The following is a 24831-nucleotide window of genomic DNA, read 5'->3' as shown; positions in this document are numbered from 1 at the left end:
TACAAGTAATTTCTATTGAAAAAATTTTTAGTTAAATAATACGACGAAAATTGAATGAAAATTTCATCAACAATTTTAATAGATATTTTTTAAGAAATGATCAAAGTAAAATTTTTGATAAATAATGAGATTTTAATCAGAATTATGACTAAAAATGTGAGCAATTATAGAATTAAAGAATAATTAAGAATAATCCATAAATAAAGGACTTTGAATGACAACAGGGAAAAAAGAGTAAATTTAAATAGTTTCAAGGTTGAGTAAATAAAATATTTGAAACAATGTACTGCAGTAGGCACACGATCCTCGTTGCGAAGCCAGCATGTTCAAGATCAATTGATACTTACAGAAACAAGAACAATAACAAGAGCAATTTCGGAAATAATTAAATAAAGTTTGTTGGACGTAACTCGGGATATTTTATTTAAATTTGATAAAATGTGACATTGTATCGAACTGTGCATTTTAGTGTTGTGCTTAGCGACCTTGGCGAGGGTGCGCACTCGTGTCTTCTGATTGTATTGAAGGTCACTAGGACGCGAGTCGATAGTAATTTAACAGTACATCTAGCCGACATGTGTTTAGCATTTTTCATTTTTTAACGCGCACGTGTGATTGAATTATCTCTACCTCAGATTTAAATCAACCAAAAAATATCAATCAAAATACGTAGAAAATGAAAGTGTAATTAGCTAATTATAAAATAATTTTTTTAACGAAATTGCCATTTTAAATAATTCATTAATATTTAATAAATATATCATACAAATATCAAAATGAATGCAAATGCTCAATGATGCAATAATTTTAATTAGCAAAATTTATTACCGAGCTTCCAGTTTTAACGTTCGATAGTTTAGCGTTTATTGTTAAAATTGTTGGCTGTTAATATTTATCATAATTGTTATTATTATTATGACTATGAGATACATTATTAATTAATTAAAATAATTAAGACTTCTATTTTTAAAATATAATTTTATTGGGTGACACTGGAATTTAATTCTAGAAAGTTCATTAAATTGTTGAATTATTGGATTAAGAATTAACGCGATAGTGTAACTGAGATGTTTTACGAAGTCTAATTGAATGAGACAGTTTTATCAATTGAATTGTTTATTTAAAAATTTGACTTTGAATTTTAGAGTTGAAAAATAATTTTTAAAAAAATGTTGTTAATTTAATCAATGTTTTAAAAATATTTTATACAAAAATAATTTTTTATTTGAAGAAAACTTAAATATTTAAGAGTTGATTGAATTAAAATAAATATAAATTAATAGTGTACTTGTATAAGTTTTAAGTGAGGTGAAATTAACAGTTCTTACGGCTTTCTTTGTAATGTGATATTTCCGCTCTAATTACTCAAGATATAAAATATCGCACGACTCCACATAAAAGCACACATCATGTTAAGGGTCGTTCGAGTACACGTGCACTAATGTACTGTTGATGTAAGATAGCGATGAAGGAAAAGAAAAAGAAAAAATGAGTGTAAGGGCTGTTATATTTATACTCATTGTCATCAGTATAAAAAATAAGCGCTAAAATGGGATAAAAAAATAAAAATGTAGGAGAAATTATAAATAAACTTTGTAGTGAGTAAGAAGTAGATATCAGTAATTGTAATACTAATAAAAATAATAATAATAATGGATGATTATTGCGAGTCTAACGGTACTGAGTACTCGTTGTTTAACCACCGAAGACCTCGTGATCCCTTAGGCGGATCCAACGCCTCATCGGAACCGTTGCTTGAAATGTCAACAATGGGATGGGAGTACGAGCCATTGTCGGACATTCAGACACCGACAGGTGATGTCACTCCGTCATCCTCACCACCGAAGGAGACCCTTCAAAAGGTCCACTCTGCGCCGAGGGTTTGCTTTGAGCCGGATAACCTCGAGGCTACGAGAAGACGTAGCAGCAGCAGGCTTACTTCTATAAGGAGACGTAGTCGGAGTATGAGCGCTTGGGGCGATTTGTCAAGGTGTTCATTTCGACTTGATGAGAGGTAGAGTTTTTTAGTTATTTGGTTTTGTCGGAAATAAATAATGGAAAATCGTTTGATTAGAAAAAAATTATTTTTTGTTGGAGAAAAATTTTTTTTATTCAAGTAAATGTTTTGGAAAATTAATGTTAGAGTAATTATACTAAAATAATTTTGATGCCCTTATATATGAAAAAAAAATATATTTTGAAATATATAAAAAATATACTAAAAATATGTATAGTAAATATATTTTTAATAACTAACTTCTGGTCGATTTTCATATATATTTTAAATATATCTTAGATATATTCAAAATTTATCTTAAAATACATAAAAAATACATGGCTAAAAATATATTTTAAATATATCTAAAATATATAAAATATATATGAAAATCGACCAAAAGTTAGTTATTAAAAATATATTAACTATACATTTTTTTTATATATTTATATATTTTTTATAGATTTTTAATATATTTAAAATATATTTTTTATATATTTCAAAATAAGGTTGGCAATAGCCTAATCGGCTCGGTACCTGCATTTCGAAAGCGTGGGACCAGGGTTCGATTCCGGCGCGCACCAATATTTTTCAATGATTATAAACTAAAAATATATGTGCGTTTCATTGCCAGCCTCTGTACCGGTCGGGTTTTCTGTGGTTTTCCCATATAGTTATGTAGGTAAAATGTCATTATAGAAGTACCTCCATACTATTTGAGACCGTAATAATAATTTTACTTCGTATTTTATTTTTATTGTCAAAAAAGAACTATTCAAATTTTAATAAAAATTGAAATAATTAAAAGAAATAACATTTTAAATATTTGTAATACAGATTCAGGAATTATTAACAAAAAATTACCAAAATAATTTCTACCTCGCTTTACATATATCGTAATATGGCATAGGTAATTCTATTACGTTGCATAGTAAATCTATTACGTAAATCAAACGAGACTTTGTATTTGACATTCGGCTTTTGCGGTATCGATAATATTAAATTAATTTTTAAAATAATTGAACGAGAGTTTAGATCTGAATTTAAATAGAATAAATTACTTGAAAATCTCAGTCTAAAATACAACAAAGATTTTTACTAAATTTAAAATTTTTTTCTGTATTATCTAATAAGTTTAATTTTAAAAAATTGAAAAGAAATGAAGAACTTTTTATGCAATAAAAAAATTTAATTAAAAATATAAATTATTTTTACTCATTTTTAATTAAGAGCGTAATTAAAAAAGTTTATGCGAAATAATAAACTGAGCCTTATTAGGAAGGGTGTTTAATTATAGAAGATAATGAGTGCTTAAACGTAATTGATTTAGGAAGTTATAATTCATTTTGAATAGCGCAATTTATAGCATAATTGCTTGGTGCAGTTATGCTATAAGTGCAGCTTTTTTGGAGTAAAAAGTAAAGATTAAAAAATTTTACTTAAGAAAATAATTATGAGATTTTTTATAATTGATATTCTTAGGGGGCAAAAAAATAGAAAAAATTAACTGCAAAAAACAACCTTCGATGTAAAGAGGATTTATCTAAAACCCGTATTTTAAGATGAATCATTATTTAAAAGCTTCTTGACTTTCAAGTGCTTAGAGAGTGTTTGAAAAAGTAGAGCGAGTTTAATGATTCACTGCTAAAACTGAAGATATTTTTTTCAGAACTTGGATTTAGTGATTTATAAAAAATTAACGATTTTGGTTAACAATTTTTTTTTGACTCGGTAAAAGACGGACGTGAAAGAAATAAGTAAATATCACCGTGATAATTTATGCAAGTCAGGCTTTCCATTAGTTTCAGTTTAACTTTTAATTATTTAACTTTTTTTGTATTTAAATTTTAACAACACAGTTTAGAATTTTTATTTTGGCATGTAAAATTTAATCTTATTAACAAAATTAATAAAACTTATTAAATATTTAAAAATTCATCTGTCAGTGGATTTTTGAAAGTAAAAATTATGATTATCACACCATCTCTTATAAAAATCTATCAGAATCATGTCTTCCATTTTCTGCACTTAAAAACTGACATTCTTTACAAAAATACTACCCAAAAAATTTAAACTGTTATGAATGCAAAGATGTCATATTTAGTTAAAAAAAATTGGAAATGGGTGTGCATTTGACATTTGGCTAGAGCATCGGATTTCGATACATTTGCTGTGTCAGCAAACATCGATTACAAAAGTTCTGTAATCCTGGCATGGATGACGTTGGAAAGTACACATTAATAACAGCAAAGTTGAGTTGTTAGTGCTCACCCGAGCAAGTACAACCATCTGATAATTTATTACACAATAAACTTCCATTCTTTTCCTATTTCACGCTTGATTCATTGCCATATTTCAATTTTGTTGAGGGCTTTAAATCACAATTCCTCATCTATAACCTAAAGTCTTCATGCTATCATTACATTGATATGTTTATAGATAATAAAGTCTAAAATGATTTTTAACTTCCCGCTAAGAAAATTGAAAATTTTCAAAAATCGGGAAGTTATTGTTTTCATCCCGTTTTTCGAAAATCGAATTTTCATCAGATCTCGACGTTTTGAGGTCCCAGGAAGCTTTCCTGACTATTTCCGCGGTGATTTCACCGTGTCTGTGTGTGTGTGTGTGTGTGTGTGTGTGTGTGTGTGTGTGTGTGTGTGTGTGTGTGTGTAAATCTCTCATAACTTTTGAACAGATCATCCGATTCGATCGAAATAAGCGGCGTTCTGAAGAGTTCCTTTGCCCCTAGAATTCTGATACTAATTTACAAAATTTGAGTCGATCAATTTTGAGAAATCTCAAAAATAAAATTTTCAAAAATTCGTTTTTTTGAAATATCTTTTAAACGACTTAACCGATGAATTCCAAAAACTAATCAGCTCTTAACCTCAAAAAACCACGTCGATTGCCACCAGCCTGGTCAAAATCGGTTGATTTGTTCGTGAGATATCGTTGACGAAAAAAATTGAAAAAAATGTTTTTTTCAGAATTTCTATAAAATTTTTAGTCTGACCAGTTTACGCTTGAAGATTTTTCAAAGAACTTAAAAAACTGCGTTGAATGCCATAAACCGCGAGAAAATCGGTTAATTCATTCAAAAGTTATTGCGGATTGAAAATTCAAAAAATAGTGTTCTATAAAACTTGCATTAGCCTTTTGAACTCGAAGAACTCAAAAGCACAGAACAGCGTTTTATTTGAGCTCGGAGAGCTCAAAATTACACAAAAATTATATTTTTGAGCTTGAAGAGCTTAAAAAATAAGTGAATTGTTGAGCACTTAGGTATGGAGGTAGCGGGAAGTTTCAGGGATGGCCTTTAGGGTCAACCGTTTTCCTAATTTTTTTTCTAAAAAATTGGTCAGAAATATAGGGAGTCTATTTTTTTAAAGTCTCTGGGGAAAGAAACGTTTAATATTTCTCGAAAAACATTTTTTATTTTCGAACGGCAAAATAATAACTCTACTCTTTACTTCTCTATTCATAAATGTCTCTATACTAAATAGTTCAATTCCTAAATAACACTATTTCTAAATTTCTCTATTCTTAAATATCTCTATTCCTAAATAATAACTATTTTTAAATAACTCTTTTCGTAAAAATCTTTATTCCTAAATAACTCTATTCGTAAATTAACTTTTATTATAAATTTGTCTATTTTCTCACTTGTCTTTATTTCTAAATAACTCTATTTGTAAATAATTCTATTCGTAAATATCTCTATTCTTCAATAACTCTATTCTTGAATGATTTAATTATAGAATATTTTTGAAGCTACATTTAAAAAACGAGTGAATTAAATATAATTAATCAATTAAGGAGCTTTGAAAAACTTAGTTTTCATTGTCAGCGAAAATCAAAATTGGCATTAACTTAGCAAAGCGCGATACTTTACTAGTAATAAATAGAGTGATTAATTCGTACGTCTTATTGAAAATGTATACTATAGTATACTATATTATAATTGTAAGCTTAATTACAAGAAATTGATAAACATACTTACCTCAACAATTGTTTACTCTATTGATAATAATTTTTTAAACTTTACACTCTATAAAGCTCAGATATCCGGTACACAATACAAACGAGAGCAGTTTTATCTCTTCTATTTTCTTTAAAATGAAGCTTCTCTCAAAAATCATTTATTCTGTATATAGTAAGGTATTGCGCTTTGCTAAGTTAATAATAATTTTGATTTTTGCTGACAATGAAAATTAAGTTTTTCAAAGCTCCCTAATTGATCAATTATAATTAATTCACTTGTTTTTTTTTTTTTTTTTTGCAGTTTCAAAAATATTCTATAATTAAATCATTTAGGAATAGAGTTATTGAAGAATAGAGATATTTACGAATAGAGTTATTTAAGAATAGAGATATTTAAGAATAGAGTTATTCAAGAATAGAGATATTTAGGAATTGAAGTATTTAGTATAGAGATATTTATGAATAGAGAAGTAAAGAGTAGAGTTATTATCTTGCCTTTTCGAACAAATTGTTTTTTTATGAAGAAATAAATTATAGTACTTTCATGAAAAAAAATCAAATCGTTTCTTCAGAATTAGTTAAAATTTAACAAGTTTTTCTTTTAAAATTAATAAATGTATAAAAATATTTTTAATAATTTTCTTTTTCAAAAGTCGTCAACTCCTAAGCGTTGAATTCTTGATGCGATAAATAAATCATCTTATCAATATTCGAACTTGCAAAACTTTTTAAAATTCACTCAAGCTTCGAAATAAAAACAAACTCTCTGTTCCTTCAACATGTCTGTTCTTTTATTGAAAAGAACAATAAATTAAATTGAAAGATAAAAAAAAACTGTAGACAATAAAGTGCCGAGTCAATGTCTAGGGATTGAGAAGCAATCAAAAATTCTATCATGATGGTTCCTTTCAACCCCAGGCTATTCGAGCATTCGGCAAAAATTTTTATCCCAGAAAAAGAGTCACAGTAATCGATGTGCTTCTGCGTAGGTAGAAGAGTCTAGAAATTCGGATAATAATACAGTTGAGTTGTTCAACACTTATCTCCTTTAATAAGAGTATAACTTTGTCTTCAAACAATTTATTAGACATATACGAACGAACGTCGTTACGGTAAAGACCGCCTAAGTGACGGAAGATTAAATCGCGCGAGAAAATTATTTTGAAATAAAAGTCCAATAAATTATCAAGCTGTTTTCATTCTTAGTCTTTATTTCCTGAAGTTCTTCAAAAGTTTTTATACAATAAGCTGAAATCAAGTAAACAAGCACTTAATGAAATTGAGCAATTGTAATCATTATTATAAATTATAAAAATCAATTTAAGAAAAAGTAATTATAATAATTTTCATTATTTTTATTTGAAACTAATTTTCCGGGTCTTCCGTTTCAAATACTTAGTATCTGTTTGGAATTGCAGTGACTCGAATGCTCTTTCTTCCGTATTAGGAAGATACTTACTATATTCATATACTTTTATATCAACATAAATAAATAAAGAATGTATTTCAATTAGAAAAATAACTCTGATTTATTCAGGATTTCCGTTGAACGGAAGATGCTCCATACCGTACATTATATCTTACTCTATAAAAATAAAGTTACTTTTTTGTTCGGAACAATATGGTGTATCGATCTACTAGTTGTTGGTTTATATTAAGCTGTTTGTATATTGTATTAATATAACATTATCTCGACATACAATAGAGAAACTCAGTAGTTTATTCTTGATCTAATTTTGCATGGATAATAATAAGTCAATGAATTAATCTACTTGCTTTGTTGAGAAAAAAAAATTTCAATTTTCTTAGCGGGAAGTTAAAAATGTAAACTAAAAACATTTTTCATCAAAATTTCAAGTTTTTTTTAAATTATTAAATTTATTGAAAGTCATTTTTTCCAAAGTAATCTTTCAATAAGTTTAATAATTTAATAAATTGAAAAAAAAATATGAGTACTGAGAGTGGAGTTCAAATAATATTTAAAAATTCATTATGACTTATAAATTTATTAGTAAGTGGCGCTGTTAGATTTATTTATGCGAAAAAAATAAATAATATTTTCTAAAATGTATTTCTTTATAATTCATAATTATTCTTGAAAAGTTGAAGTGATTTTATGTAAATATGTCGAGCTTTCATGCAACGATTACCCGTCATGAAAGAGAAAATTTGAGTATAAGTACAAAAGACTTATTAAATTAGTTTCCTTAGAACGAAATTTGTTACAAACTAGACCGAAAGGGTTCTCCGTTTCACAGAAACTTGCGGTTATGCGCTTAAGAAAATTACGAGTTTGCTATTTCCGTGTGCCTTCAGAGTCGGCTAATTTCATTTTATGTAAGGTATATTCTGAGATAAAATGGTTACCGAATCACCCATAAGTACTCAGCTGGAATAATAAGACTGTTTCAGGGATATAGAAAAAAAATTTTGTTCTAAGTTGCTCTTTTTTTATTGAAGAACAATGCTGACTTTTTCGATTTAGACCGGCTTTAGAGTTCATTTTACTTTAACCATTTTGTTTAAGTTTTGGATAAAAATGCTTAAGCGTCCTTATGTTCGATTATACGTCGGAAGTTGTATCTAATCTACTCTCCGTAAATTTTGAAACAAATTTAAATACTGAAAAAATGAAATTATTATCAAAGTTTTCTTAGATATTATTTTAAAGGTAATTTTTCGGCTTCAAAACATATTTTATAATATAAAGGGTTCTTGGATCTCATTTTTATTTCTATGCCTTTAGCAAATAGTAGAATAAATATCTCAGTATATTTTCCGAGTTAGCTGACCATAGAAATGGTCGGCATATGCATCACATCTTGAGCACCATTAGGAGCTTTTTATGAAGATAAATTGAATCTTCAGCAATCTTCAGCAGAAAAAAGCGGTCATGCGAATTGTAGTTGGCAGAATAAATTGTGAGAGAGCTTGAGGTGTTATAAAAGGCTGACATAAGTGAAAAATATATTAAACACTCGTTATTTTTAATAATTTAAAATATTTATTCAAAGAAATAGAGAATAATTTATCACTTTATACTCAAAATTCTTAAAAATTTTAAGGAATAAAAAATTATCACCCGAGTTGAAATTTAATTATGTGAACAAATATCATTTGATAATAAAAAAAAAAATTCCCAAAAGCACTGTATGTATGATTTCATTGTAATATTGTTTGGATACTTTTCAAATAAAAATTACATTTCAAAGTTGATAAGTAGATCTTTAATGTCGCAGATTTCAATCAGAGTACTATCATTCAAAACTTTATAATTGTTTTTCTGTCCCTGTCTTCTGCTTGAAATTTATAACAAGTAACTTTATATGCATTCAAAACAATATTGATACTAGAAACTTTTGTAATTTGTAACAAAATATTTTATTAATTACTTTTTTTTTCTGTTTCAGGTGAGTTGTTTTTATTTTTCATTGGTACGTAAGTCAAAATTTTTTTATACTTGATAATAATTATCATCTTAAAATGTTAAACATGGTTAAAGTAAAATGCGTTATTTTACATACAAAAATTTTTATTCTTTATAAAAAAATTATAAATTTTTTATACAAAAATTGATTTTATGATTCTAAAATAATAATTGAGAATTAAAATCATCAATAGGTAAAAAGTAACAAATATAAGTAATTTATCATACGTAAATTTTTTATAAATATATAAATCCGTTTTATCCGCGGAGAAATGAAAGAAAAGTAAACATCGAGTATTTACTTGTCGATATAGTCCACCCCTAATCGCACAGGGAGAAAATTGTTGATAAAGTAGATCAAACGAACGCTAAGGACGAAAGGATACCATGAGCAGTATTGCGACTCCACACTGCGGGTGGAAGAAATTTCATCTGAGTTTATCGACTGGGCGTTCATACCCGCGAGCCTGCTATTATGTTCCTCCGATTTCTCACAGGTGCTCGTTTTCCGAGTGAGTAATTTTAAAGCTCATTGGCTTCGCCCATTTCCCACTGGCCACTCATCCAATTTCACACGGAATTCGCTAATGGTGACTAATTTGGTTGTGATTAGTTTAAAGTTTAGTTACAGTTGCAATTTAATTTTAAATATCAGCGCTTATCTCCAACAGAAAAAATACACTGATAGAAGGATTTATTTGTATTAAATAATATTTGTTAATAGTTAACAAATCATTTATTAGAGACCACTTTTTATTATTAAACAAATATTTCTTAGTATTTAAAATGATTTGTTTGAAGTTAATAAATCTGATATTCATTTATTAAATATTAATAAATCTTTTTAAATACTACGAAATATTTATTAAGGACTAACAAATGGCTTCTAATAAATGATTTGTTAAATATTAACAAATGTTTTTAACTATAAAAAAATCCTTCTATCAGTGTATTTATGAAAACATTCATACAAAGACATTAGAAAATTATTTGTCATCTTGATCTAATTTATTCAAATTGTAAACGTGCCAGTTTTAGTCAATTTTTGATAGCAATAATTTTTATATTAATAGAAAAGAAAATAAATAAATAAAATCGACGGTCTAATTAGCAATCGGTTTAACTCCTTATTTTGTAGAAGGTGATTTTTCTAACATTTTGATGTAGTAATAGTTCATTATAAATTTTTTGTATGATCCAAACCAAAATATTGTACTTCTAATAGATATTAAATGGTTTTTTAAAGTGATAATAAATTTTTAACTAATTGTTTTATACTACAAATGGAAGATTCTTTAAAATGAAGTTAGACAATTTTCTAGTTAGAACGTTGAAATATACTTTTTTTTTTTTATTTATAAATGTAAAAATTTTATTCAAAATAAATTAGCGGTCTGTAGACGTTAAAAACCCAAAAAAATTCAGATATTCAGAAATTTCAATTATTCCGCAATCAATCATCCCTTATATATTCTTTAGTTCGACAACAACTGAATATTCTAATAGAGGAAAAATGTTGCTTGATATGGTATAACCGGAGCGAAAATAATATTCAAATTGCCGCCTTATTTACATATCGAATGTTACGAAGGTGTCAGAAATCCACTGAGAATACACGTAAAGTACAAAGTGATAAAAATACTTACTATGTTTATTTTTCCATGAGAAAATTATACCTTAAGTTTATATTTCCAACAAATAAGAAAGTACCAATATTAGTGTGTTGTTTTAAATTTACAATCATTATTACTTCACGAGTTTCAAATTTCATGACAAAGGTTAAGTAAGAATATAAAAATAAATCTTTTCGAAGCGTTTTTTTTATGTTTATCATTCCTTTTTTTTTGACATTGAGAGCTTCTAAATCTCTGGAGTATTTAAATCCGTACTTAGTTTAAGTGGTTGCCATTAAATGTACTGATTAAATATTTAACGAGTTTTAGCATTAAATTTCTCTCAATTCTTTGGGCTTGAAACAAAAAAAATTAGGGACATAAATAAAAAAAATTTAGACTTTGTTATTTTTTAAATTAATTTTTAGCTTTTTGCCACAATAGTATTGACTATCACCTCTTGTAATTAATCACATATCCAGTTCTTTTGGATCCTAGGTACGTATCGTGATTAATAGTAAACATGGACCCTGTAGGATTAATTAATTTAAATTAAACGAACGCTTTTAAGTAATTTATTTCAATATCAATTAATAAAAATTTTTGCTTATTTATATTTAAAAAATTCAATTTCCGAAAATCTTTTCTGATTCTTAATTCCAAAAATTATTTATTACATCAATAAAAAAGGTTACACGCACCGTAATTTCTTGAAGATAAATTGAAAATCCCCTTGGCATAAATAAAAGATAAAAAAGTATTTTAAAACAATTTCGGGCTGTGAATAATTAAAGTTTTATGTCTTATGAGTTAAGTTGAAAGTACAGACTTATCAATTATGAGTAAATTTTTTTCAGACAAACTATGGGAAGGATAAATGAAAAATTAGGGGAGAAAATTAGAGCTGTCTATTAAAATTAATGAGAGAACTTTTATAGCATCTTTTAAAGCTCTCATCACTATAAAACGTTTTTTTTTTTGTTTCCGAAAGCTACCGCGCATTATTTATATAGATTTTAACGATTTATTAACAAAGTCTTATGTGGTATCCAACACCGGAGGGTTAAGCTCCACGCTAAATTATTCGACGCAGAACCCCCGGGTAATAAAATCTTTATTTAGGCAGTCTTATCCACCGTAAAATGATGTCGGGTCGAAGCAGTAGTTACATCATATAATAATAATATATATTTATATGTATAAGGGATCGTATAACCCGTAATTTGTTAAATATGTTCAGTAATTGGATATTATATGCAAACAGTGAATTATTACGGCAGTCCGAAACGTGCTTCTGAAACGAAATCCTTATTTTCAATTTACTATTTATTGAATGATAATATTCATGCAAAAAAAAAAAATTTCTTGATAGTTATACTAAAGAAAAAAAAATAATTGGGGGTTTAAAAAAAAATTTTGAACTTGAAAATTTATTTGAAGAGTTAAATTTCCAAAAATTTGAGTTTTTCTTTTATTATTTCCAATTTTTTTTAGACAATCTACAGAAAAAAATAACAGTTCGTTTTTTACGAAAATAAATAAATGATATATGTACATTGCAATAAATCAAATGTACGACATTCTCATGTGTTGATGTAATGATTTAAGACACTAGAATGTTAAATTCTACACACTAGAGTGTAATATTCAACACACAAATTTTAACACTCTACACAATGACGAAAAATTTTTTACTGTGTATATTTATCGAGTAACAACAGCAATGTTTACTAAATTACAAATGATGTTACGTTGGAAAAATAATTGTTAAATAAAAATTATTTTTCTTGAATATTCATTTATAGGATTTGTAAAATAGTTGACATATTCGTCGAAGTAAAAATATCAAGCACAACAGTGTTTAATTAAAAGATGCCAAAAGGCAAAATCCTGAAAAATTAATTATAATTCAAACTTTTTATTTTATAAAACTGGGATTCAAAAAAAAAATAATACTAAGTATAAAATAAACAGATAAAGTTTATTCTGTGGATTTCACTTTTATATCACGTTCATTCGGATTTTCTTAACAAACAAGACTCACCATCGAATTTCTGCAGTAACTTAATTATCAAGTTAGCGACTCTGGGTTTACTAATTTTACATTATATCCCTTTACAAACTTCTAGAATCCTCCGGGTCATTAAAAAAATTAACATTTACGAACTTTATAAATTTTGTTATCGTCGGACAACTTCGGTAAATATTTAACTTGCGATTAAGTGATCATTTAAAGTTTTTAAATTTGTAAATGTCGAGGAAATTTCAACAGTCGTTTAATATTATTATTATTAAAAAAAAAAAAAATACTATCTTAATTTTGATAAAAAATAAATAAAAATGTAAATATTTTTTTTGCTAACAATAACAATGACAACCGAGAGTTGAACTGATTTTTTCCCCATTTTATTATTCAATTAAATTCAAGTCCACTTTACTAATTAATTTAAAAACTTTTTTATCAAATTACTTAGTTTAAATTGACAAATTTTTTTATAAAAATAAAATTAAGCTCAATAATAAATTACGCGCCCTCAATTATTTAATAAACAATAATTTAAATTATTGAAAAAAAATTAACAGAAATGATTTTCATCCGCGAGCAAACCAAATAAGTAAATTGTTTTATCTAAAATATTATATATGCTATGTTGTGTCGACTCGAGACTATTAATGTCATAAAAGTCGATATAAAAATTTAATCTGCAATTGCATCGTTACAAAAAATCTCGATGTCGATGTTTATGGTCTGGAGCTTCAATTTTTAATCTAAAAAAGTGTAATCTTCACTTGAAGAGCTTTTTCATGTAATTTAATATTTAAAAAATGTTTTTCTTCTATGTTTTATCCTTACTAGTTTTATTATTTATCATTTTACTGCTCTGACAGAAGATAAAATGAAAATTTATCCTCATAAACTCGGAAAAATTTATTTATATTCCTCGAAAGCGCATGGATTAATATTAATAAATAAAAAAATTTAATTTTCAATGAAACAAATTTAATCTACGGGTGAAAATTATTAGAATTATTTAGTATATACATTTAGAAATTTAATTTTCAGAAGAAAAAGTCTTGTTTCACCATATATCTTATTTTTTAGCCAGAATTTAAATTGACGGGAAAAATTTTTCTTGTCGTAATCAAACGAATAAAATTGCTTCTAAAACTTTGGAATTAAAATTCTGGATAAAATATTAAAGATACAAAAAAGTTATAAGATCTGTTCATAAAAAATTTAATTTCCTCCAAAAAAAAAATCCTTATCACTTTGTCAATATCTACTATTTTTTCTACAAAATTTTGATGAGAATTATTTCCGAATAAAATTTCCTCCTCTACACTGAGAAAGAAAAAGTAAGAAATTTTTTTTTTTGCTCGACGGGCAGAAAGCGTCAACTTTCAGCCCGCTGCGCTAAACGAAGTTGCCCCTTTCTGCCTTCGTCGAGCAAAAAAATAGTATACACTCCACGGGAAGTAAATAAGAAAGCCTCAGATCACATGTTTGTCGACCTCGGCTTCGCCTCGGCCAACAATTACATGTGATCTGAGACATTTTTTACTTTACTTCCCTAGGTGTGTAATATACTATTGTCACAAGAATATATATTCTCGATAATGTTCAAAAATATATTTTCTTGTCTCAAGAATTGATCGAATTATTTTTTATTTAATTCAAGTGAACCTATTCATTTGTTAATCCATTAAAATAATGCCAATATTTTATTATCATGATAGATATTGATATTTTTTTATTTATTTATTTAGTTTTAATGCCAAGGCGTTGAGCCGAATGGCAAATTTTATATACATAGATAGTGTTCAAATAAGTACAAGAAATTTTGAGGTATTAACTTAATAAAATATATAAAACAAATTGCATTTAATAACAAGAATGTATATCATATTGTTATATACATCACGTTATTATATTTTTTTCCAGTATTCTAATTTCCAACTATTCATTACTTAATAAAAAATCAAATAATTTAATTTTGAAAGTCTCTAAACTAAGAACGTTTACAATCTCAGGAGGTAAGTCCTTCCAAAACCGGATAGCCGATACTACAAATGAATGCTCATAGGTCGTAGTAGCAAAATTTTGATATTGATATTTATATTTTTTTGTCAAAAAACCAAAATTTTTTAAACGATTCTTGAGCCAAGAAATTTTTTTCTGGACAAAAAATTTTTTTTCTCAGTGTTAAAAAGAAAAAAAAAATAAACAGCAATACCGAAAATATTTTCCATCATTAAAAAAATTTTTATTTTCCTTCCGTCTACATTTCCAATTTAATACCCGAGAACTCGTTGGGTTGTCTGGAAACAGCAAACACACCCCGAAAGCAAAGCTATCAATCCATTTCCGTTCGTTCTATTCGCCCTATCAGTAATATAAGCAAACCATTGATGAGTGAGTAGGCTGCACATAGCACCGGTGCCCTGAACCGCGAGATTTGTTTTGGACAGGCGTCTGCGCCGGAATGCTGAGTTGAGTAAAGGACCAGAAGGCGGATCTATTGCTCATCGTGGGCACCACGGGCTGTGAGCCAGTCGTCCCCGAAGCTTCGTGTCGTCGAGATGCGAACACCTCGACACCCGCCACCCGCCACCCCTGTTCGCACGTTTATTCTCATTGACAATTACTTTATTTTCGTCTAAAAAATACAACGACACTTTTAACACCACCAACAAAAATACAATACCGTAAACATTTTTACAATTCACAAAATTTAAAAATTAGCCCAAAAAAAACACAATTTTTATTGCATCGAAATAAATTAATTTTTTAATCATTAATCCAAATATATATAACGAATTTGCTCTACAGAATTGTCTTCCTTGTAGTTTTATACCTTACTGACTTGTTTTTGACGTTACCATAAATTTTATCTATCTATTTGATATTTTATCGTATAAAATTTGGTTTTTAAAATCAATGTGACTTATTTTTGAGAAAACCCGCGCAAATATATAATTATTATAATCATTGTGATCACGTATGTTTGATGACGACGCGCGCAGTACCACGTGAGCACGTTATCAAGTTTAAGATCATCATATATATAAATATACATATATAAATAAATCTAGAAGTAACAATTAGTCTTTAAAAGAATTTAACAACAAATAGATGTCAATAAATTTTTCTAAGTGCGAATTTAAATAAAATCAAAAAATCTAGAGGTGTTTATGGCTAACTCAAGAAAGAGCTTTTTTAATCTGAGGAAAGGACCCCGACATCGAACACAAGGTATCTCGGAAAATTCATGTGAAATCGGGTATTTATTTTGAGTTTTTACTGGAAAAATTTTAAATAGTAAATTTAGAGGGTAAATATATGAATTTTTTATGGATTAAGGGTTGAGGATTGTAAATAAATAAATAAATAAATAAATAGAGGCGTGTAGAATTCAAGGATCAGAATCACCTGTGGGCATCTTGCCTAGAATCGTGACGAGTGCGCCATCTTGTGTCGCGGGTTTATTTTCTGGATCGTATTACTTCGTAAATAGCGCAGCTCGTAAGTTAAGTTGGATCTTGTTGTATTTTATTACAAATTTAATATAAAGAGAGCTAAGTAAAAGAAACGATGCGATATTTATTTCAAAGGAAACGAGGGTAATTTATTGTAGAGGTGTCAAATAGATATATTTTTGAATTTAATATATATAGTATATTATATTTAATAATGAAAATAGTTTTGTACGTGTTGTCAATGTGTGTATTCGATTAGAGTAATTAACATATACGTGTAATTTTAATTTGTGAACCGTGAAAAAATAACGGACGATGCTTATGGTAGAAGGCTTTAAATAATTAACGAAATAAATAGTGTATAGAGTGATAAATTATCGAGTAATTGACAGTTTTATTTTTGAATCTCCGTTTATGGAAATTAAATGCATTCAACGCTGAGGAAAATTTTATGGTAATTATTAATGTAATTAAATGACATGCTGTGCGTCGAGTAATTATTATAATTATCAATTCATAATTTATATTTTCCATATTTTAAATGATTGTAATGATTAATTATATTTCGAAATTAAAAAACAGATATTTGAGCGCGCTTATTCTCTGAGGTGTATTTTATTGATACATATTTGGTTTTTTTTTTTTTTTTAAATATAAAACACAATTTTCATGATTATTATTGTCGTTATAAAGCCATGTAACTAAGAGTCGCATCGATATTTTTGTTGATAGTCGTGTTTATTTTTATATCAGCTTGTTAGTTGTTATTTGGTATTATTGTTTACTTTTAACGATTGTTTGCATTGACAGTAAAAATTTTTTTCATAGAATAGAAGAGTTGATTTTTTATTTTTTTTTGTTTTATTAAAAAATAAAAGAATAATTATTGATAATAATTTCGTTTGATAAAGTTAAAAAAATTTTTTTTTCGTGTACTGAGATGATGCTAAAATATCATAAACTCATTAATGTAAGAGATAATTTTCTTGATTCAGAAGAAATGAATCTTACTACAAAATTTAATATCTTGGCTATGATAATAATGCTAGAGCGCCACACTCGGGTTACTGACAAAGTAATTTATAACCTATATCTTTGATCCCACGTGTTACATAAGACTCTTAAGGGTGGGTTGTAGAAAATATTGTTTTCAAAAATTTGATTAGTTTTCTAATTTCGTCTCAGATCAATTTTAAAATGAAATAAAATCAAGTTTCCGAGAAAAAGGATAGAACTAACTATTGCGAAAGCTTTATTATAGTTTATATAACAAATACGGCCCACCTTTATTTAACCTTGTGGTTAGTTTGTTTTACAATCAAGAAAATTAACGATTTTCTAATTAGATTTATTGAAGAAAATTTTTTTTAAAATAGAGAAAAATTTTCAACCAATAAAAAAAAATTTTACTTGATTTGAAAAACTTTCCATGCGATCAAAATTACAATACAATATATCACATTAGGGTCGTGTCATAAATAACTGAACTTGAATTTCCATAAAATATTTCCATTCTCCGCAATAAATTTTTTTTTTTAAACATAATTCATTCACTTGAGGTTTCTTCAATTGATTTATTTGACTAATTATATTCAGATGATCATAAATTTTCTAAAAATTAAATTTAGTTCCTTTGTCTTAACCAAAATCAATTCATATTTAAAAATTAATTTTCTCCCGACGAGTTGATTAAAATTTCTATAAATTATGACTGATTAATGACCTCGATAAAAGGACAGGAAAATCGTTACATTTTTTTCATCTCTCTTTCAAATGATTCAATAACGACTTTTTGATGATCTAGCTTCAGTACGAATCCACTTGAGTGTATAAATTTTTTCCATTAAATTGATATCATGTTCAAGGATCATCAACCGGACGTTTGTTGAAATCTATATAGATCAATTGAAAATATTGACAATTTTAACGAAGCCTTCATAAATAAAAAACCACAATATTGATTATTTTAATCGTTAATAATTTATTAATATAAATAATGATTTTTTTCATTATTCTTCATCATATTCTGAGTAATAAAAATGATTTTTTGTCATTTTGAAACATGAGTACGATTCATTCCTAAAAAAAATTTTTTTATTAATTTTTTAATTACTTATTACTAATTAAAAATAAAAATAATTACTTGGCAATTTTTTGAAAGCTTTTTCTTGAACACTCAGACCAATGAGGTAATTTTGAAGAGTTTTTATAAATAGTTGAAGTACTCATTATAAAATCTGTATTACACCCTAAAGATTCATCATTTTCGATCCCGAATCTAAAAAAAAAATTAAAGTTCAGTAAGAAAAATATTTTTTTTTTAATATTAGTTTAAATTTGTTCTCTTAAAAACAAAATATGAAACAATTTTTATCTTCAGTATATATTATAAATTTTAAAAACTATCTTTATACAAATGTAATTTTATCTTACCCTTGAGCTATTAATCGCGCTGCAACGATCTCTGAGAATCTAGTATCTGAGACAACTGCGACATTTATTCCGTCCTCAAAAGAAGAATGCTTACAATCAAATAAATTTATTGAGCCCGTGAGGTTATTGTAATTATTATCTACCAATGGAAAGCTGAGGGAATAATTGCAATAAAAATATATAATTAAAACAAAAATAAAATATAAAAAAAATACTCACGACGTTTGGAAAATAAAAACATCTATATCAGTGTCAGGAAGACCTTCAAATCGGTCGTAATTTTCCTTCCACCACTCTTCCATCCTATCGACCGTAGCCATCGGGTAATATTTTCGGGGATTATCCTCATTATTTTCGATCACTAAATCAAATACGTCTGGTTCCTACAAAAATAAATCATCTATCATCTGTATCAACTATAAAAGTTTTTTAAATAAACGAGATTATAAACAAAATATTTTACTGTTGGTATAGCGATCCCTCGGAGGATTATCTTTATTTTCGGATTATCTAGTTCTTCCATTATTTTATTCACGTTATTCCAGTATGATAATATGTGATTTATTATATTGTCACCGTGATTTTTGTACAAGTTATAGTCTACTGTCACTAGTATTGACAAAACCAATGCATCTGCAATGAAAATAAAATAAAATAAATAATTGTTAATATTTAAATGAAAAAAAAAAAAAAAATATTGAAAATTTTTTCTCTACCTGGTAACAATTTTGCTTTGTTATAAAAATCATAAGATGACGAAATTTCAAGAATCTAAAAATTAAAATCATTCAATATCTTTAAATTTGCATTTTATCGATCTTTTTCATACCGAAAAAAAATTCTTGGCTTTAGAATAAATTATTGTGACTAATTACCCTTAAAAGCATCCGAGGTTTCACATTTTTATCTGGATAATGTATCAAATAAACTGGAGTCACTGGACGAATTATAACTCCGTGTTCTGCTTCATTTTCATCGTAAGGAGAACATGTACTTAGACTTTTAATTACGTCCAAAAAATTCTGAAAAAAGTCATATGTAATTTATGGAAAATTTTTAACTTTATAAGTCACTGAACTATTAATAATAATATTATTTTTGATAACAATAATAATTTAATTGGTTCATTACACAACCTATTATCGTTTGTAATATCATTTTGACGTTCATGGGTGGTTAAGATTCAAGGATTTAATTAATACTTCAAAGGGTAAATTATTAGTTTTAATAACTATTAGTTCAAATAATTTAAAAAACAAAAATTTGTGTAAAAAATGTTTCTTACCGTTGAAAAAGATGTGACAAAAGAGGCGCTTAAAAATGTTATTAAAAATAAAAAAAACTTCATTATTTATTTACAAACTCTATTTTTAAATATTGAAACATATAAATTGAATTTTAGGTTATATTTTAGATATCTTTCTATATTAACGACATCAGCTAATGGCCCGCACGATGTCATTATCGAACGATAAAGATAATGATTAACGTCAGTAGATTGAGACATTAGTGTTATCAGAAATAAAATATCGGAGTTCTAAATTTATTTTTTCTTCCTTAAATAAAGTTGATAATTTTTTTATTCATTTCAAATTTTAAAAATAAATTCAAAATTTTTTTATTGCTTTAATTAAATAATTTCCTTGAAATATCGCAATAATTTTTTTCAACATTTATTCTAATTAATTGTCAAGAAAATATCTGCAGCATAAATAGTTATTAATAAAAGAAAGAGGAAGCTTGTAGATTTTAATTTACCTCAGTGGTTATTTTAAAAAAAATTAATATTTCCACAGTATTAAAATTTGTTAATCGACTGATACCCTGTCGACTTTACGAGCATCAAAGTGTCAATAAATCGGCGAGTCACTTACCTCTGAAGTAAATAAACCTAAAAAAGCACCGGTGTCAATGTTCGTCGGCCATACTTTATCTGGGATTGTTTTTGTCAATAAAACAAGAAATATGTCCCTCTACCTTCGAGATTAGTAATTTATTTGAAAACAAAAGGGGGAAAAATTAATCAGAGAACCGCAGGAATAAATCGAAATTACGGAATCAAGTTCTTTAAATAATTTTAAATCTCCACATTAACATTACAAAACCTGCTTTTTTTAAACTTAAATAATTAATTGTTAATTACCGTGCCGGTTTATCGCAATAATAAAACTCAATATGACTCTGATCATGTGTGTTTGATAAAAGTAAATAAACAACCGCACGAACACATTCGCGTTTTGATTTATTCAATTCAACAGGTGAATTTCCTCGCCCACATTTAATTAATTATTATCATCATTATGGCAATCAACGCAAATTTTCTTTAAACAATAAATAATATTTTTCTTTCGTTCCCCAAAATTTGAATTTAAAGTAAAAAAAAATAAAATATTTATATTTTTCAAAAGTATGAAATTATTTTTATTTTTTCAGAAAATAAATAGTAAAAAAAAACTTTTCAACAAACAACCAAATAAATTAAACATTACTCTTAATGTAAGTCTGATAAAAAATTACTAGAGAACGTATCGAAGGTGCCCTCTAATTTAATTAGGTCTGACCTGTTTTACTTTCACCCTCGTCTTAAAAAAGAATGAAGCTCCTGTTTCACTAGGAATAAAAAAGTAAAAAAATTCAAAAGGTTACTCTTGAATTCTTTCACTCTCGCTACTAATGAACATCTCGTAACACGAGTCCGCATTACTAAAAATCTTGTATGGTCCCATTGGCTTGAATAAATTATTGTAATGAAAGGAGTAATGACGGGCGAGGTTAAAGAGCAATAGAACAAACAAAAGTGACTAATGAAGCTGCTCTGGGGTCTAATCTCGATCTATAGCCTTGTATTATAAGTCCTTGTGATTATTACTATACGTCATCTTCAATTGAGACAACTGCGAAGCTCTGACGTGACGATTTTCTTAGATTAAATGTCACTGATAATCAAAAGCTACTGATTTGTTAAAAATAACCGGTTCTAATTTTTCTTACCGGGTATTTTTGTTATTTTCTTGAGTTTTCGCACGATGATGGTCGAAGAGGAGAAGGAAAATTTAGCCGATGGGATATAAAAGTAAATCGAGGACAATAGTCTTCCGGACAAGTATCTATTATCGATGTCATCATCGTGATGCTTCTATAATGAAGGAGGAAATTGAGAGATATCATCTTGCGGCTTGAAATCTTTGAAGCCTGTCTCCTGATAATATTATCAATCGATGGTGTTTGATATTTTTTTCTGAGATTAATATTTTATATTTAGTGTCAAGTGCAAAGTTTATTTTTTTATAATAATGTATAATAATTTTTAATAATAATAATAATAATAATATTTTTAAAGGGGAATAATTTTTTGAAATTCTTAATTTTTTTAATTTTTATAAAAATTTTTTTCTAACAAAAAATTTGATTGGAATTTTTTTTTTTAAGACAACAATTAATTTTTTTTAAATTTATTTTTAATTTGACGTTTCGAAAATTATTATTATTAAATAAATAATTAAATGGATTGAGTTAGCTTAATATAATAATAAAAAAAAAAATTTTTATTTTCAATTTTACAAATTAATTTTTTTTATACACGGAAAAAAGTAAACTGTAATATTCACTCGGATTCCGGTTAATTTTTAAAGTTTCAAACAGTAAAGCAGACATCGGGGTGGCAAAATATAAACATTACAGAACTTAATGTAGAAAGTATAAAACCCACAATTTATAATTTAATATCTAAAATAAGTGATTAGTAGCTGTCACTATAGTAAATAATGACTCTTTCATCTTAAAAAATTACAGTTTCAAACAGTAAAAATTGCCATTTCAATATGTAGTCCATATTATGAGGAAAAGGGGAACTCAGATGAAAGAGAAGGGGTCTCACTCTGGGAGAATTTAACATTTGAAACACTAAAAATTATACTTTTAAAATATACATTTTACCCGTCCTAGCAAGTCAATAATTACAGTTTGATTTTTAGCGTTGCGCTTAAAATTTACCATTTAACTTTATAAATATTGACGTTGCTTGTATTAGAAATTTACTAACTTTATTTTATACTTTTTACAAATCATAAGATCATTTTTTAGGTACGAAATGATAAATATCAAAGTCTGAATTCTTAATTATTATACTTTAACATTTTAGACATTTACATAGCGAATATTACTGTTTGAAATAGTATTTTCTTCCACGTAAAGAGTAAATTGTAACGTTTAAATGGTAAAAATTATATGGTGAATAGTAAAATCATGATTTTACTGTTTGAAATGGTAATTTTTAGCAGTTGATCATTACTTATTATAAATCGAATGTTATTTATTACAGTTTACTTTTTTCCGTGTACTCAGAAAGAAAAAAAATTTTTTTTCACACATACAGAAAAAACAGACAAAAATAAAAAAATGTTCTTGCTTTCAATTACGTAATCAAGTAACCTTCCTTTGTTTTTTTTTTCTGTCAAAGATTCTACGAAAGGGAATCGGTAAACAGGTTGCATACTAAATAAACCAGTACGTGAGTGTGTCCGAAGTTTCCTCAGCATTTTCGTCCCTTCTTTGCTAAATTTCTTCGCTTACTTCATTTCCAATTGACCTTATTTCTCTTGAATTAATATATAATCCTCCCTACTATTATTATTATTATTATTATTATTATTATAATTGTAAATTAATTAGTGAGATACTAATCTCAATAAAAAGTTTCATAATAGAAATTTAATTCCGCAAATCCTTTAGGGGAGCCTTGGATTAATCTAGATAGCCGTAGTGATAAAGCGTCAATTAAACAATTGTTCTCAAATTAAATGTAAATTTTAATTTATTCATTTATCAAGTTTAATAGTTTCATAAATTAATATTTCATTGCAAAATAAAAAATATCTTCGAGGTAAAACTTCGCTCTGATTAAATTTAATTAAAAGTAAATAAGTGAAGATATTTTATAACACGAATAAAGAATTGATTTTCAAAAAATATTTCAGAATAATAACACTAAAAAAACAATTTTTTCTTCAATCATGACCTAGAAAGTCTTTTATTAAAATTTTCTAAAGCTAAATGGTTACTTAAACTTTGCATTTATCACATTCAATATTTTTATAAAAATAAATAAATAAATTATTTAATTAATATCCGAAAAAAATATTAATTTATAAATTTAAGCGTCAGCTTTCGAAGTCTATTATTTTATTTATTGTTTATCACGAGATTAAGATTAGTTTAAGCCTATAACATTGATCCCTCCGCACAAGTTAGTTCAAGTTTCATTTACAAGTTCAAACTTTATAAGACCTTGTAATAATATCCATTTTAATCACTTATCGAGAGTAAAATTCAATTTTCTCACAAAGTCACTCGAAGTTGATCTTCGAAAAAAATAACAATAATTATTTGAACAAAAAAAAATCTCATGAATAAAAATTTCCCTAATTTATTTCTTAAGTGTTTTTTTTACAAACATTTAACTTCTCTCCCCCGGTCATGAATATGTTGACCTTTCAGAACTTTAAACCGTAAAATTTGTCGGTGAAAACGTCAGTCAATAACAAAACTAATTTCCTTCGCTAAAATAAACTCGACACCCATTGATTCAGCGGTTGGTGAATAATTAAATTAATTCAAAAGAAAAATGTATGTTCTTTGATAAAAATCGAACAGTGACCTTTGTCATTAAGCAACATATGACCTGGCGGAAAATAGTTAAAGAATGTGTTAAATTAAAAAATTAATTAAATTAATAATTATTAAGTGAAGCAAAGTAAAATATGATATGAAATGTTGAATAGAGTTTGAGTATTTCTAGACTAATTATCAATTAGGATACTCGAGGGTCTGTTTCAATTACTGGATGCTATCAGAAACTACTTCGAGTGACTTCAGTGCCTGTAGAGAGTTACTGATAACGAATT

The 24831-nt window shown here is 26.8% G+C and overlaps 2 protein-coding genes across 3 annotated transcripts in view; one reads left to right on the top strand and one right to left on the bottom strand.

Moving 5' to 3' along the window:
• The first annotated feature begins 1234 nt into the window (after positions 1-1234).
• The window catches only part of LOC123259914 (potassium channel subfamily T member 2), a 123706-nt gene continuing 100109 nt past the window's right edge, over positions 1235-24831 (top strand). Inside the window, exon 1 of one of the 2 annotated variants that reach the window (XM_044720729.1) lies at positions 1235-2014. In XM_044720729.1, coding sequence (XP_044576664.1) covers positions 1653-2014 — 362 coding nt within the window. In that variant the 5' untranslated portion in view covers positions 1235-1652. The remainder of the gene's footprint in view (positions 2015-24831) is intronic. The other variant, XM_044720730.1, reaches the window with a different exon arrangement.
• On the bottom strand, positions 18481-20394 carry LOC123259916 (venom metalloproteinase 3-like). The gene is made up of 8 exons (XM_044720733.1): positions 20214-20394; positions 19804-19950; positions 19645-19699; positions 19392-19561; positions 19148-19311; positions 18929-19081; positions 18639-18773; positions 18481-18574 (listed from the first exon to the last, which is right to left on the bottom strand). Exons 1-8 carry the CDS (start codon positions 20274-20276, stop codon positions 18505-18507), a joined length of 957 nt encoding a protein of 318 aa, XP_044576668.1. The 5' UTR covers positions 20277-20394; the 3' UTR covers positions 18481-18504.

The sequence above is a fragment of the Cotesia glomerata genome, linkage group LG2 (genome assembly GCF_020080835.1).
Source record: "Cotesia glomerata isolate CgM1 linkage group LG2, MPM_Cglom_v2.3, whole genome shotgun sequence".
In the NCBI taxonomy this organism is placed as follows: Eukaryota; Metazoa; Arthropoda; class Insecta; order Hymenoptera; family Braconidae; genus Cotesia; species Cotesia glomerata.
Note: the sequence above shows the minus strand (reverse complement) of the source record. Positions and strands in the feature narration are given on the sequence as shown.

Excerpts from the sequence above, each read along its gene's own strand:
- LOC123259916 (XM_044720733.1), bottom strand. The coding sequence starts at position 20,276 with ATGAAGTTTTTTTTATTTTTAATAACATTTTTAAGCGCCTCTTTTGTC. Across the intron at positions 19,562-19,644 it reads CAAAGCAAAATTGTTACCAG|ATGCATTGGTTTTGTCAATA; the intron begins GTAGAGAAAAAA and ends TTTTCATTGCAG. Across the intron at positions 19,312-19,391 it reads GAGGGATCGCTATACCAACA|GAACCAGACGTATTTGATTT; the intron begins GTAAAATATTTT and ends TTATTTTTGTAG.